This window comes from Marmota monax, unplaced genomic scaffold (assembly GCF_021218885.2).
Source record: "Marmota monax isolate L192 unplaced genomic scaffold, Marmota_monax_Labrador192_F-V1.1 WCK01_AAM20220418_F8-fsc00092, whole genome shotgun sequence".
Lineage (NCBI taxonomy): Eukaryota > Metazoa > Chordata > Mammalia > Rodentia > Sciuridae > Marmota > Marmota monax.
The window spans coordinates 2,926,703-2,941,346 of record NW_026692583.1 but is presented as its reverse complement, the minus strand read 5'-3'; the positions used below and the strand labels follow the sequence as shown (position 1 = coordinate 2,941,346).

At 39.7% G+C, this 14,644-nt stretch overlaps 1 protein-coding gene across 13 annotated transcripts in view; it reads right to left on the bottom strand.

Moving 5' to 3' along the window:
- Window positions 1-14,644, bottom strand: part of LOC124093606 (anaphase-promoting complex subunit 5) — a 94,483-nt gene that overhangs the window by 57,909 nt on the left and 21,930 nt on the right. For 10 of the 13 annotated variants that reach the window (XM_058579865.1, XM_058579863.1, XM_058579856.1 and 7 more), the window contains 8 exons: window positions 12,920-13,001; window positions 12,207-12,296; window positions 10,478-10,659; window positions 9,252-9,387; window positions 5,471-5,545; window positions 4,321-4,442; window positions 3,752-3,859; window positions 3,529-3,676 (listed from right to left, as the gene is read on the bottom strand). In XM_058579865.1, the coding sequence (XP_058435848.1) occupies window positions 3,529-3,676; window positions 3,752-3,859; window positions 4,321-4,442; window positions 5,471-5,545; window positions 9,252-9,387; window positions 10,478-10,659; window positions 12,207-12,296; window positions 12,920-13,001 (943 nt within the window). Of the gene's footprint in view, window positions 1-3,528; window positions 3,677-3,751; window positions 3,860-4,320; window positions 4,443-5,470; window positions 5,546-9,251; window positions 9,388-10,477; window positions 10,660-10,931; window positions 11,006-12,206; window positions 12,297-12,919; window positions 13,002-14,644 lie in introns of those variants that run through there. The other 3 variants (XM_058579857.1, XM_046446138.2, XM_046446139.2) reach the window with 2 other exon arrangements.

The following is a 14,644-nucleotide window of genomic DNA, read 5'->3' as shown; positions in this document are numbered from 1 at the left end:
GAACAGACCTACAGAAAGTAAAGAAATTGGAAGAGGTGGAAAACAAGGAAGAGGAAGTGGTGGTACAGCAGTAATCAAAGAGGCAAGAAAGGGAAGGAAGAAATCGAATCAATAACCAAAAAGAAGCAGTGACAAGGAAAAGGCAGGAGCCAACTCTGCCAAACTTTTAAAGATTTAACACCAGGGCTGGGGTTGTGACTCAGCAGCAAACCGCTCGCCTAGCATGTGCGAGGCCCTGGGCTCCATCCTCAGCACAACATAAAGATAAATAAATAAAAAATAAAGATATTGTGTCCAACTACAACTAAAAAAATAAAAAATAATAATAATAAAAAAGAGTTAACATCAATTCTTCTCAAATTCTTCCCAAAAACAGAAGAGGAAGACACATTTCCTAACCCATTTTGTGAGGCCATTATTACTTTAATGCCAAATCCAGTGCTGATGGGTTTGGTTTGCTAGTTTTTTCTTGAGAATTTTTGCATAAATATTCATATAGGATTAAAAAAAATTTTTAATATACATTTTTAGTTTTTGATGGATCTTTATTTTATTCATTTATTTGTGTGTAGTGTTGAGGGCTGGGGTTGTAGCTCAGTGGTAGAGCGCTTGAGCACATGTGAGGCACTGGGTTCAATCCTCAGCACCACATAAAAAAATAAATAAAATAATGGTAATATGTCCATTTAAAAAAATATTTTTTTAAAAAAAGAATATATACAGATGGTCAATAAGCTCATGAAAAGATGCTCAACATTACTGGTCAGAAGGGAAGTGAACAGAAGCACAATGATATACCAGTCCACTAGGAAGACGACAGCAATAAAAAAACAGAAAATGACAAGCACTGGCAAGACTGTGGAGATTACATTCTGACCTTGCAGGCTGGAATATAAAATGATGGGATGCAGTCATTATGTACCATTTAGCACCATTTGTGCCAAAAATATTTTGGCAGTTTCTCAAAAAATCTAACTAAATGATGTGACCCAGCAATTCCATCTACCCAAGAGAACAGAAAACAGGTATTCAAACAAAAACTTCCCCTTGAACATGAAGAGCAGTTATTCAGAACATCCAAAAATTGAAAACAATCCAAATGTCCATGATCTGATGCAGGCACAAACAAAATGCAGCCTCTGCATATCATGGAATATGATTCAGACATTAAGAAGGATGAAGCCTCAGAACAGTCTGCTAAGTCAAAGAAGCAAGACACAGAAAGACCACATAATGAAATGTCTCCAATAGCCAAATACACAGAAACAGAAAGCAGGCTGGAGGGAAGGAGGGAGGATTCAGGAGTGAATGTTTTTAATATACAGTTTCCTTTTTGTATCATGAAAATAACTCTGGAATTAGACAGTTATAATGGTTGTACAACACTGTCAATATTCTCAAAATCACTGAATTGTACATTTTTATTTAATATTTTTTTAGTTTTAGTTGGACACAATATCTTTATTTTTATGTGGTGCTGAGAATCGAACCCAGTGCCTCGCGCATGCCAAACGAGCGCTACCACTTGAGCCACATCCCCAGCCCCTGAATTGCATACTTTTAATGGTTAAAATGGTAAATTTATCTTAACTAAGAAATAAGAATCACTGATGAAGCAGGCTTATAATGAACAGATTGCTAGACTCTATCCCTAGAGATTCTGACTCAGGAGATCCAAGACAAGCCCAGGTATGTGGATATTTTTAAAATCTCCCCAGGAATTCTATGAACCTCTGCTTTAGCCAATTCCTCAAGTGATTCCCCTCCCCCGTTCACTTTCTTCCTTCTGCACCAGGAATTTAACTTAGGGGTGATTTACCACTGAGCAACATCTCCAGCCCTTTTTCTCAAAAAAAAAAAAAAAAAAAAAAAGAATTTATATATATATATATAAATAAATATATAAAAGTTATAGATGGACACAATATCTTTATTTTCACGTGGTGCTGAGGATCAAACGCAGTGTCTCATACTTGCAAGGCAAGTGCTCTACCACTGAGCCACAATCCCAGCCCTTCCGCCCCCCTTTTTTGAGACAGGGTCTTACTTAGGTTCCTGGGGCTGGCCTTGAACTTGCAATCTTCCTGCCTCACTCTCCTGAGTGGCTTAGGATTACAGATGTATGCCACCATGCCTAGCCTCAAGTGGGTTTTACTAGGTATAGGTCCTGCTAGGTATCAAGGGATACAGCCATGAATAGAGAGTCTATCATGGCCTTCACCAGGGGAGAAAAAAAAAAAAGAAAAAGACATAAAATATAATCTGATTTTGAAAACTTTTCAGGGGGCTGGGGATGTGGCTCAAGCGGTGGCACGCTCGCCTGGCATGCATGCGGCCCGGGTTCGATCCTCAGCACCACATACAAACAAAGTTGTTGTGTCTGCCGAGAACTAAAAAATAAATAATAATTAAAAAAAAAAAAAAAATAGAAAACTTTTCAGGGCTGAGGTGTAGCTCAGTGTAGAGTATTTGCTTAGTTAGCATCTCAGAGGCTCTAACACACACATAAAAAGAAACTTTCTCAACATAACTCATTTTCTCTTTTTTTTTTTTTGCCTAATGAACTTATTGAAATGGGAGGGGTTTTATTTATTTAAATTTGAAGAAATATTAATATTTGTGTATTTATTACATACAATCTTAGTCTACATTTAACAGAGACAATTTTTTTTTGTTGTTGTTGTTGCACATGGACACAATGCCTTTATTTTGTTTTGTTTTGTTTTTTTAAATATTTATTTATTTAGTTAGTTAGTTCTCGACAGACACAACATCTTTGTTGGTATGTGGTGCTGAGGATCGAACCTGGGCCACACGCATTCCAGGCGAGCGCACTACCGCTTGAGCCACATCCCCAGCCCCCTTTATTTTGTTTATTTATTTTTATGTGGTGCTGAGGTTTGAACCCAGTGCCTCACACATGCTAGGCAAGCGCTTTACCACTGAACCATAACTCTAGCACAACTTAGATTTTTGGCGGTGCTGGGGATTGAGCCCAGGGCTTTGTGAATGCGAGGCAAACACTCTACCAACTGAGTGTATCCCCAGCCCCCCTTTTTATTTTTTATTTTGAGAAAAAGTCTTGCTAAGTTGCCCAGACTGGCCTTGATCTAGTGATCCTCTTGCCTCAACCTCCAAATAGCTGGGATCAGAGGTATGGGCCACTACACTGGACCTCTTCTCTATATTCACATTCCTTTGTTGCTAAACCAAGTATCACTCTGTGCCAGCTACTAATTACAATGATGGAAGTGTCCTCACTGAAGAGGTGAGTCCCCTTTACTAAACGCACATATCAGGAAAGTCAGTGCTGCTGGAAAGTGTCACCTTGTCAACGGGTTCACAATTCTACAGGTGTCCTTGGAGGGCTTGCACATGGAGGCTCCCTTTCCAGACTCCACCACTGAGCTACACCTCAGCCCTGAAAATTATTAGCCCTCAATATTACTCTTTTCAATACCAAAAAGTAGTAACAGACTCACCAGTTGTTAAAGCACAAATGTGCTATAAAAACAGAGATCAGCTTACCTGGGCAAAAGCCAAATTCAGCACGGTTTCGGAGGCCAAGTACTGTAACCGATACTCCTTGGAAAGGGCCAGAGCCTGCAGCAGCACAGGCATCGCAATGGTAGGGGAGGAAGATCGCCAGTACAGCTCTGCCACCGAAAGCAGGACACTACAGCAAAGAGGAAAACATGGGATGAGAAGATCCACCACACCATCTCCATGAAAGGCACAAGAGACCCCTTACCTGATCACCATTTCTGTGTTCTTTAATTTCTGACAGTATGTCAACAATTTTTGTAAAAGCTTGTGTGCCTCCGACATTTGGTTCTGAGCTTGTAGTACAACTGCTTTTCTGAAACAGATTCAAAATAAACACAAGTAGTTCTACTGATGCTTGCAAGTGTTTTAACTATAACCACTTCAGGGGTGAGACTCTGTATTTCCTCAGAGTGTAACCTCCCAAGGGGAAAACTGCCTATTTTAATTTTTTGCTCAAAGAAAAAATACAAACAAAAAACCCTGTATGTGTGTATAAATGTATATGTGCAAGCATATACATGTATATGCACAAACATATATGCCAGAAAAAAGTTTAGAATTACAGTTATCGCAATACTAGTGACTATCTCTGGGACATACTTACTTTCATTTTGTTTATCAATTTTTAAATTTCTGTAAAAAAGTATTTTCTTTAACTAAAGTAAATAAATCAATACACACAGAAAACAAATAAAACTGCACTAAAATTAAGCCATTTAAAAATTATTTTATTCTAGGATTAAAGTTTTCCGACTTTCTTTCCAACTTTCTTACCTATATACACCTTCTATGCCATTAAGAGCTGTGATTCCTGTGACAAGTGAATCAGCCAAATGATATTTGCCATCATTCATTGCTCTGTCAAATTGTATTTTTTGATCACATAGCATCCATAACTAATAAGGAAAAAAAAATTAAGCATCAAATGACAAATGTTAACATTATTAGCCAATGAGGACACAAAAGTATTTTATAAGTATTTACTTAGCAAATATCCTTACTATAATTCACACATATTCCCTTTTTTGAGATTAAAGTTTTATAATATTTCAAGCTTGCATAAAAGCATGAAGAACAAAATAACAAATATTTAACAAATATAAAATAATGTGCCACCAATTAACTTTATCAACTCACATATCGCTTTTATTAGCTCACATATTTACTCCAACACTGTGACATACTATTGGAGTTCTTTGCAAATTCCATTTTCCTCTCACTTTTTCAAGTAGCAAGCACTCAGTTCGGTGTCTGCTATTCCCATTCCTATTCTTTTATAACACATATACTTACCCTTAAATGCTTATAGTATAAGCCTGTATGTTTTTGTTTCTTTATTTTGTGGTACCAGAGATACAACTCAGGGCCTTACATACTGAGCCATATCCCCTTCCCTTTTTATTTTTTATTTTGAAACAGGGCCTCACTAAATTGTTCAGGTTGGCCTAGAACTTTCAATCCTCCTGCCTCAGTGCTGGGATTAGAGGTGTGTGCCACCACACCTGGGGAGCCTGTATTTTTTTGAGCTTTGTACTAAAAATAAATAATATCATCCTGTATGTGTCCTTTAACAATTTCATTTTTAACTCAATATTATTTTTCTTTCTTTTTTTTTTTTTTTCCTTTTAGGTACTGGGGATTGAACTCAGGGGCACTCAACCACAGAGCCATATCCCCAGCCCTATTTTGTATTTTATTTAGAGACAGAGTCCCACTCGAGTTTTTTAATGCCTTACTTTTACTGAGGCTGGCATTGAACACACGATCCTCCTGTCTCAGACTCCAGAGCTGCTGGGATTACAGGCATATGCCACTGCACCTGGCTCAATATTATTTTTCTGAGGGAACATTGTAAAATATCCTGCTTTTTGTTACAGTGGAAAAACATTGTTTTCAGAAGTAAATCCAAGATCATGTGGGTTACCTGGGCATGTTGGGTATTAGGTGGGAATCGTTCCTTCAAGTGCTTTAACACTTCAGCAGCTGCGGCAAAACAGCCCTAAAAATCAAAGGACAGGTTTTGATTCAGATGTGTTGAAACCACATCTGAACACCACAGGCAGGTCCACACAGTCCCTTACTCTTGACACAGCCAGCGAGAAGACACTAAGCAGACTGTGGAACTGCATTTCTAAGGGCTGTTCTTTTAAAGGTTCTAATGAATTTCGTTCATTTTCAAAAACATTAAGAAAATTATCATGTAAGATATGTTTTTTTCTAGGAAAAAAATTACAAAATGTGTAAATAGTAAGAAAAGACAAATTACTTTTAATTCCATGAAAGCTAATCACAGTTCATGTTTTGGCATACATACCTCCTTCTAAGCTTCTTTTACTCATATACATATTAAATACATAAATATTCCAAAAATACCTATCTATACATGTTATTTTTGTCAATTATGTATAACACTACCAACGTGGTAGTCACTCAATAAATATTCTTTAATAAATTAATCTTTCCAGTGTCCATAAATGAAACCTGTATCACCATAATATTTTATTAGGCAAATTAATTGTGGTACATCCAAATAACCTTTTAGGTTTGGATATTTTGGTTGCTTTTAATTTTTCCATTTAAAAAATATTACAATGAATATCTTGATGCCCAGTTTGCATGATGTCCAATTATTTCCTTAGAATTAAACCAGAGAAGTAGAAATGATGGGCATTTTTAAGTTCTTTGATATAGGTTAGTAATTACCCTCTACAGCCACACCAGTATTTTTGTAGCAGCATCCTATCCCTTCTTCCCCCCCTAATAGTTTTGCATCTTGGCCTGATACTGAAAACTACTATTCCATTGTTTAATTCTTCCACAACTAGGATGAAATTGATTTTTGGTCATTTAGGCCATTTATGCTTTTTCTGTGAATACTATTCATATTATTTTTATACTCATATACTATCAAACCCCAACTCTTATTAGGTAATGCACACTTTGTAGTGGAAATTACACTGAATTACAATAAAGATCGTTAATATTTGTTCTTATGATTTTAACTGGCCAATCTTTTGTTTTGGTAGTAACGGGGATTGAACCAGGGCTGCTCTCCCACTGAGCTACAACCCCAACCAGTGTTATTTTGACACAGGGTCTCACTAAGTTGCCCAGGCTGGCTTTGAACTTGCGACCATCCTGCTTTAGCCTGTGGTGGGATGACAGATGTGCTATCACACTGGTCTTAATTGGCCAACCTCACCACGTATTTTCATGACTGTCACAGTAAGCTGAACATATGGATAGAGGTGAGCTGTCAACTTCAGGCCAAGCAGAGACACCTTGAATTGTACACCCAAAACACTCCCATTGTGCCCTGCTACACCCAAGGCTAAGAGAGGACCCAGAACTACTCAGAGAACACAAAAGGGGCTGGCAACCTTAGAAAAAGAACTAACTCCACTCCCTCTGGGCTGCAGCAGGGAGCTCCACGAGCAGTTCAGAGTCCCTAACTACTTTTTTTTTTTTAATATTTATTTTTTAGTTGTAGTTGGACATAATATCTTTATTTTTATGTGGTGCTGAGGATTGAACCCAAGGCCTCACACGTGCTAGGCAAGCGCTCTACCATTGAGCCACAATCCCAGCCCCCAGAGTCCCTCATGTCTTTACAGGTTCTACCCAAGCACTGCCACACCAAAAACACAGTGCAGCATCTAGTTTATTTGGAGTTCAGTTTAAAAAGCAGACAAAGGAAATGAAACAGTGACTCATCATAAAGCTGCCTTCTCCACAATAGGCAAAGCTTAATTTCACAGGTGCAAGTCTAACCTGTGTATTTAAAAATGTGACAGTCATCAACCCAGGGAGTATATTCACATGCTTCATGTTCTAAAACTAGAAAAGTGTTTCTAAAGCAGGCAGGAGAAGGGCAGAAAAGGACAGTCTTGAAACAACACTTTAAAGGCGAATTAAATGGCACTGAACTATATCTCAATAGAGCTGTAGATAAAGTCACAGGAGGCTCATGCTAAACATCTGTGTGTTCACTGACTCCCTCATTAACAAGTGCTCCACTTACCCAGGACACAGAATGAAAAACAGTGGTACTGAAAGTTCCAATGCCATTAAGAAGGAAAAAACAAGATGTGGACATGAAACATTCCTGGGGGAAAGTGAACAGCAAGCACTGCTGGTCTGCTCTTTTGACCTGGTACTGCCCAAGATGTGTGGGCACAGGAACAGGAAGGAAGCAGTCCAAGGGCACAGTGGCATCCAAGAGCCAGAGCCCAGCTACTGAAAGGACTAAAGTGCTAAAATGTGTTCAGCAGAGGGGAAGTGTTTCCAGACTTCTGAAAGGGGTGGAAACCACCCTTCAATCTTCACACTGGGATGAAGGAATACTGAGCATTATGAAACAATCTAACAATAATGTACACCACAAAACTATCAAGAAAAATAATGTGATCAAGGAAATGTACTTATAGACACAGTATGTTCAGTGAGATGGAACATACACTAAGATGCAGATAAACAGGCTTCCCGATCTCTCTGTAATCACCCCCCAAAAATTTTCACCACAGGGAAATTTGCTAGAGCAGCATGAGAGATGCTATAATTCATCCCTTTTAAAGAGAATCAAGTAAAATGAGTCTGGCTCTAAGTCAAGGTTATGCTCAATTGCTACCACTCCTCTCTGGGGACAACCAGACTTGACTGGAGACAGGACTGACACATACTGGTAGCGGGCATTGAGCCAGCTCTCTGGACCTCCATCTCTTGTTCTGTGAAACAGGGGTAATGATAAAGCTGACTTCATGGGCTGGGGCTGTAGCTCAGTGATAGAGTGCTAGCCTCGCATGTATGATGTACCAGGTTCGACTCTCAGCACTACATAAAAATAAATAAATAAATAAATAAATGGTGTCCATCTACAACTTAAAAAAAAAATTGCTGACCTCATGAAGCTACTAGAAGGTTCTGTAAGACAATACATAAAATAACAAAGCACTGGCCTGGCACAGAACAAATGTGAACAAATATTAGCTATTATCATTTTAGCTATACATTCATTAGTCTCTTCCCCTCTCATTTAAACACAAGCCTGTGCTTCACATTTTAATGATTCCTTTTTGTTCTATTTTTTAATGGAACTAGCCAACCTCTTACTTCCTATACTAATGTCAAAAAAAGATCCCAACTTCCAACACATCTTGTAGACTCCACCTTTAAATCTTTTTCCATAAGTGGGATTTCACTTGACTCACAACACCAATGAGACCCATTCAAGACACATGCAATGATTTTTTTAAGCACTAAGGGAGAGAAGGGGCAGATCCTCCAGTACTCCAGAAGCATACTGACCTTACCACCTGTGCTACAATATGGACATGAAATGTCCCCCAAAGGCCTACATGTTAAGAGGCTTGGTCCCCAGCCTGTAGTGCTGCCGGGAGGTGGCAGAACCTTTAGAAAATGGAGCCTAGTGGAAGAAGTTAGGTCATTGGAGGCATACCCCTGAATACAACATTTGGACCCACACCCATCTGTTTCTTGGCTTCTCAGCTTCCATGAGGTAAGGTATATAGACTCCTCCGCTGTGTTTCCACCTTGATGTACAGGACTACTACAGGCCCCAAGAAATAGGGCCAAGTGACCATGGGCTAACCTCTGAAGCCATGAACCAAAATAAATCTTCCCTTCTTTTAAGTTGATTATCTCAGGTATTTTGTCACAGAGACAAAAAGCTAACACAACCTGCCTACCTGCTCTGCGTGTAGCTCTGCAAGATGACAGAGTGCGACAGCAAAGGACTCTGTGTTGTTCTGCTGCACTCCAGAATTCACTGACTCCAGGCTGTTCATGCTCAGCAACATCTGGGCTTGCTGCAGTGCCATAGTGCTGGGTGAGGAGAGGGAACAGGATTTCCCTTCAGACAGCAGGCCCAGACTACCCCTTGGCCATAACCTACAGTTATCTTAAGTGGAAACACAAGGAAATTAACCCCTCTGCAGGCTCGGGCCATGTAGAAGCAACTACCTCCCAACACCAACTCTCCGGCCCTCAAGTCAAGGAGAGCAGAAAAGTATCCTAGATGTAAGGCCCCCAGGAAATGTGGAGTGGTTACAGCAGAGCTGGGAGCTCCAAGTTCCCAGATCCCCCGCCCCCTACCTCCCCACCCTCGATTTCCCCTGAGGTCACAGAATGCTAATTAGGTTTCACGGGTAAATGCAGACCCGATGCCATCCTGGCACCGGCTGCTCTGGCAATGCAAGCAGTGGCCAGTGTCGGCAGCTGTTTCAGAGCACGCCGTGCCAAAAAATTATCTGAAATACAAAAACAAGACTGGTAAAAGAGGCACTTCCTTTTATTACTGAATTCCTAGAAATAGCAGATTGTCTAGGTAAAAGGCAAGATAGTGACAGGGCTCCAGGGTTACAATCTAGTTAAGAAGTTTACTTCCAAGCTAAAGGTGGCTAAGTGGAAGAGGAAAAACATGAGGCTAGAAACATTCCAGACAAAACACCTTGGGTAACAGAATAGGTGCAAGGAATGAAGGACGCTCAACTTGCGGGAGGAAGGCCATGCAACCTACAAACTAGAAGAGAGGTTCTTGTTGCAAAGCAAAGGAGCAAAACGCTTGGGATCAGAAGATCTGCGTTTGAGACACTGGTCAACTACATTTGAGATCTTGGGGAAAATGTGTGAACCAGAAGGAGATCACCCATCAGTTATTCACAGAGCAGTTGGCAGGAGTAAATAACGTGCATGGGGAAAAAACCTTGCAAAGGTCGTGCAAACTACAAAATGTTTTCAGATTTTAAAGCATTTTATCTAATCCCCTGCATGAACAACTTCCAAAGGTGGTTAAAAAAAACCTTGTATGTCTGGCCTTTCATAGAACCAGTGTGCTAGCTCCTGCTAACCTAGATTCCTGTGAATCTGAAGGATTCACACCACCAAGGTCTTGGCAATGTGCCTAAAGACCTACCTGCGGCCATAAAGTCTCCAGATGGCCGTTTTCTGGGCGATGCTGATATCGATGAGCTCCGACAGGCTGTGTTTCCAGTGCAGGAGGTCAGAGTCCTTTAGGGCATCCATCAGTTTGTTGGCAGTCTTCCCAGCAAAAGCTCTCTGTTGAACAAGGGACTGTATTCCCAGGGAGGCGAGGTACTAAGGGGACAGATATACCCACGACCCAAGATAGAGATTACATGACAGAATTTGCTTTGCTCTTCAGAAATGTGGTGGATTTCACATTTCAGCACATGCACAGTGATAGCTCTACTTAAAAGGAGAGTACCTACAACCTGACCTTAACCCTGACCCATGTGAGATGTGTTGCTGAAAAACTAAGGCTGGAAGAGAAGCAGAGGATACACAGGAAAGAGCCAGGGCTTTGGCATTAGGTGAACCTGGACTTAATCACTGCCTCTGCTACTTACTGTGTGACTTAGGGCCAGTCACTTAGCTTCTTAGCTAAGCCTCAGCTTCCTCATCTGTAAAATGGGCATCAAACCTATCATAAAGAATTGTTGTAAGGATTACAATGAAATAATATGTCAAACAGTGCCGGGCACATTAGGTTATAGGAGATCAAAAGAGGATGCCTATCAAGAGCAACAAATTATCTTCTCATTATCTACTAGTATAATCTTCAAGGATGAAAGCTCAACTAGAAAGAGCCAGCTTAAATCCATAGCAAAAATTGAACTTAAGAAATCTATCATTTATCTCAAGGAGCCACTTCATTTCTACCGTGTTAAGTTTCCTTTCTGAGAAGTAAATCACACGGATGATTTACAGACTTAAGAAGCATGTGCGCTAAATGACTGCACATAACCACTTTCATTTTTACTGAAGATTCTAAGACAGAAGCTTAAGCAGTCCTACTTCCTATGATCCAGTGTGTGGTAAATGTTTCTGAGACAGACTGAGGTTCTTCAAGCAACAGTAATCTCAACTTTCAGTCATTACTACCTCCTGGAAACAGACTATGACCTAGTAATGCCCTCAGTATAGGTCACTGAGGACTATAATTCAGGTCCTTTCCCGTCACTCAAAATGAGAAAGGTCAAATTTGCCTGTCAGGATTACTGGTTCTTGGATTTGAATATGGTTTAAAACAAGGATCAGCAAACTTGTTCTAAAGGATTAGAGAGCAAATAATTTAAGTTTTGCAGGCCATATTTGGTTCCTCTTACGTAATTTGCTATGTTTTTTACTCCACAACCATTTAAAAATGTAAAACCCATTCTTAACTTGAAGGCAATACATAAGCAGGCAGAACACCATATCTGGCCCACAGGCTGTAAAGTTTGCCAACCCCTGGTTTAAAAATAAAACATCCTGGGCTGGGGATATTGATAAATGCTTGCCTAGCACTTGTGAGGCCCTGGGTTTGATCCCCAGCACCACTAAAAAACACCTTTCCTAAAAATCTTCCTAAGTGTCCAGGTGCTAAGTAAATGTTGCTCAATAAACTAAACAAAGATCTCTTAACAAAGCAATAGAGCTTCCACAGATGTTAATAAAAGGAACAGAGAGAAACCTACCAAACAGAATTTAGTAGTTTGATTAATAGTTAAAGTCAGAAAAAACTACCACACGTCATAATACCCGTCCTAACCCTATCACTGGTTCATGACAAAGGTGGGTGGAAAAGAGACAAAGGCTCAACACCACTTATTTAAACAATCTCACAGAAAGATGAGCCTTACCGGTAACCCAAAATGTACTGCTTTCTTCACAGAATGCTCCAGCAGAACATAGCTATCGGATCTCTTCTGCCCCAGCACATAAAGCCAGCTCTGGCAAGAGACAATCACCAAATTATATCATAACATGGCTAATGTTCTAGTGAAATATCAATATGGTCACAAGAATTAAAAAGGGAAAAAATAACCCCCCTAAAATACTCTCACAAATTATGATCCTAAATGAAACCTATCAAGCTGAAATAAACAAATCACAGCTTCCTTTGATAGTGGCTGAGTGGCAGGTGTTTCAGAGAAAAGCACAAAGCCCCCAAATGGCCTTTGAGAAATGAGATTCTCAGGTGATCCTCAAATGACTTCTGCTATTCTAGCTGTATTTCATGATTATATTTACAGAAATGTCTCACCCAGTTACTAGGTGTAACACACATCTTTTTGTTAATGCCAACATTAAATGTTAATGCCAACATTAAATGTGATAGTCGATATTTACTTTTATTGTGGTAAGTTGCATTAAAATATGAAGACAGGAAATGCCCCCAAAGCAGAAAAGGTAAAAACACGGGTTGCCCTTTCTGAACCTCCCACCACCAAAGAAGTTTCCCTTCATTACTGAAGAACTTTGCTCCAACTGCAAAACAACTTGGTTCAAACGAGGCCTTTGGAAGGCCACCTCGACCCATGAGCAAAATCCCAAGACCAGAGGACGGCCTCACCAAACAGTGCTGGAGACACACGTGATCGTTGGACTCCTGGGCAATCCTAATTGCCTCCTGCAGGGCGAGCTCTGCCTGTTGACTAATGACAGACTAAACATTAATAACCATTAACAATTACAAACATGTGCAAACATCGGTAGCAGGAAGTCATCTGTACACAAGTCACTGGAGAGCAGGACTCTGGGCTGGAAGTTATGACTATTTATGGTTGGTTCTCTCGGAGACGTGCCCCAACCTCTGCAGCAGGAAACACCAACAGCAGAGATACAATACATGTGCCTTCTAAAGTGAATGTCTACTAAAAAGGGAATGAAGGGATGGCTTTTATGTCTGTTTCTGAGATATTTCAGTTGTCAGCCACTGAGAGGAGAGGCAAGGAGAGGGGTAATATTTTACTTTTCACTGCATTCCTTTCTGCATTGTTTGATTTTTTTTAATATGTGCATTTGTTGCTTTTATTAATTTTTCAAAATTAGTTTTTAGAAGTGTTTTGAGGATTCCCCCCACTTTTCTTTTTTTTAATTGTTGATAGGTTGTTTATTTTATTATTTATTTATATACGGTGCTGAGAATCGAACCCTCAGACATGCTAGGTAACAACTCTATACCACTGAGCCACAACCCTAGCCCGAAGATTCTTTTTCCATGAACATCCCTGCCAAATCTGGAATGTCTCTTCCATCCTCTCAATTTCTGTGGACGTCTAGCCAGCTATTCTCAGCTCTGCTGAGCACTCACTTCTGGAAACACCCTGTGTGTTTCATTAAATATTACTATGTACTACCTTCTACTTACTAAACTTGTATTAATTTTATTTCATCAACCACTTTATAAACCTCTAGATGGTAAAAGCCACATCTTAAATTTTGGCCTTCCCAATGGCAAATTAACAGAACAGAAGCTTTAAAAACACTAGGTTACTAAAGATCTAAAAATAGGACCAGAAATTCTTGGGTGTCACTTACTTAAGGAAAAACATACACAATAAATTTTCTTCCAACATTAGCAAAAGCCTCACATGAGTAATCTGAATTAGGTAGTGCCGAATTTTTTTTTCTCAATAACTGTTTGTTCAAATAAAGAAACCAAGCAAGGGGCAGTGGCACATGCCTATAATCCCAGTGACTCAGGAGGCTAAGGCAGGAGGACTGCAAATTTGAGACCAACCTGGGAAACTTAAAGACACCCTGTCTCAAAAAAAAAAAAAAAAAAAGAGAGAGGAGCCAGGCGTAGTGGCACACACCTGAAAGAGGCTGAGATAGGAGAATCACGAGTTTAAAGCCAGCCTCAGCAATGGCAAGGCGCTACGCAACTCAAGTGAGACCCTGTCTCTAAATGAAATACAAAACAGAGATGGGGATGTGGCTCAGTGGTTGAGTACCCCTGAGTTCAATCCCCAGTACCAAAGGAAAAAAGAGGAAACCAGATACATTTTACCTACTTTGCACTTCTTTTAAATCCCTTTTAATGTTGCTCTAGAACATAAGCTATTTAAAAGCAAGAAGCATAACTGCACATATAAGCCTTCAAAAACATCAGTTGATTTAACTTCATGGAAAACTGATAATCAATAATGTTATGCTTAGAGGGGAAAAACACTTTAGGAGAATTATACAGATAGAATACTAAAACTGGCCTAAAAAGAGATTTTTTCTAAGACAGGAAGAAAATGTAGATTTACAACACAGAAATGTCAAGAAAGTCAAGACAAATCCTAAAGGG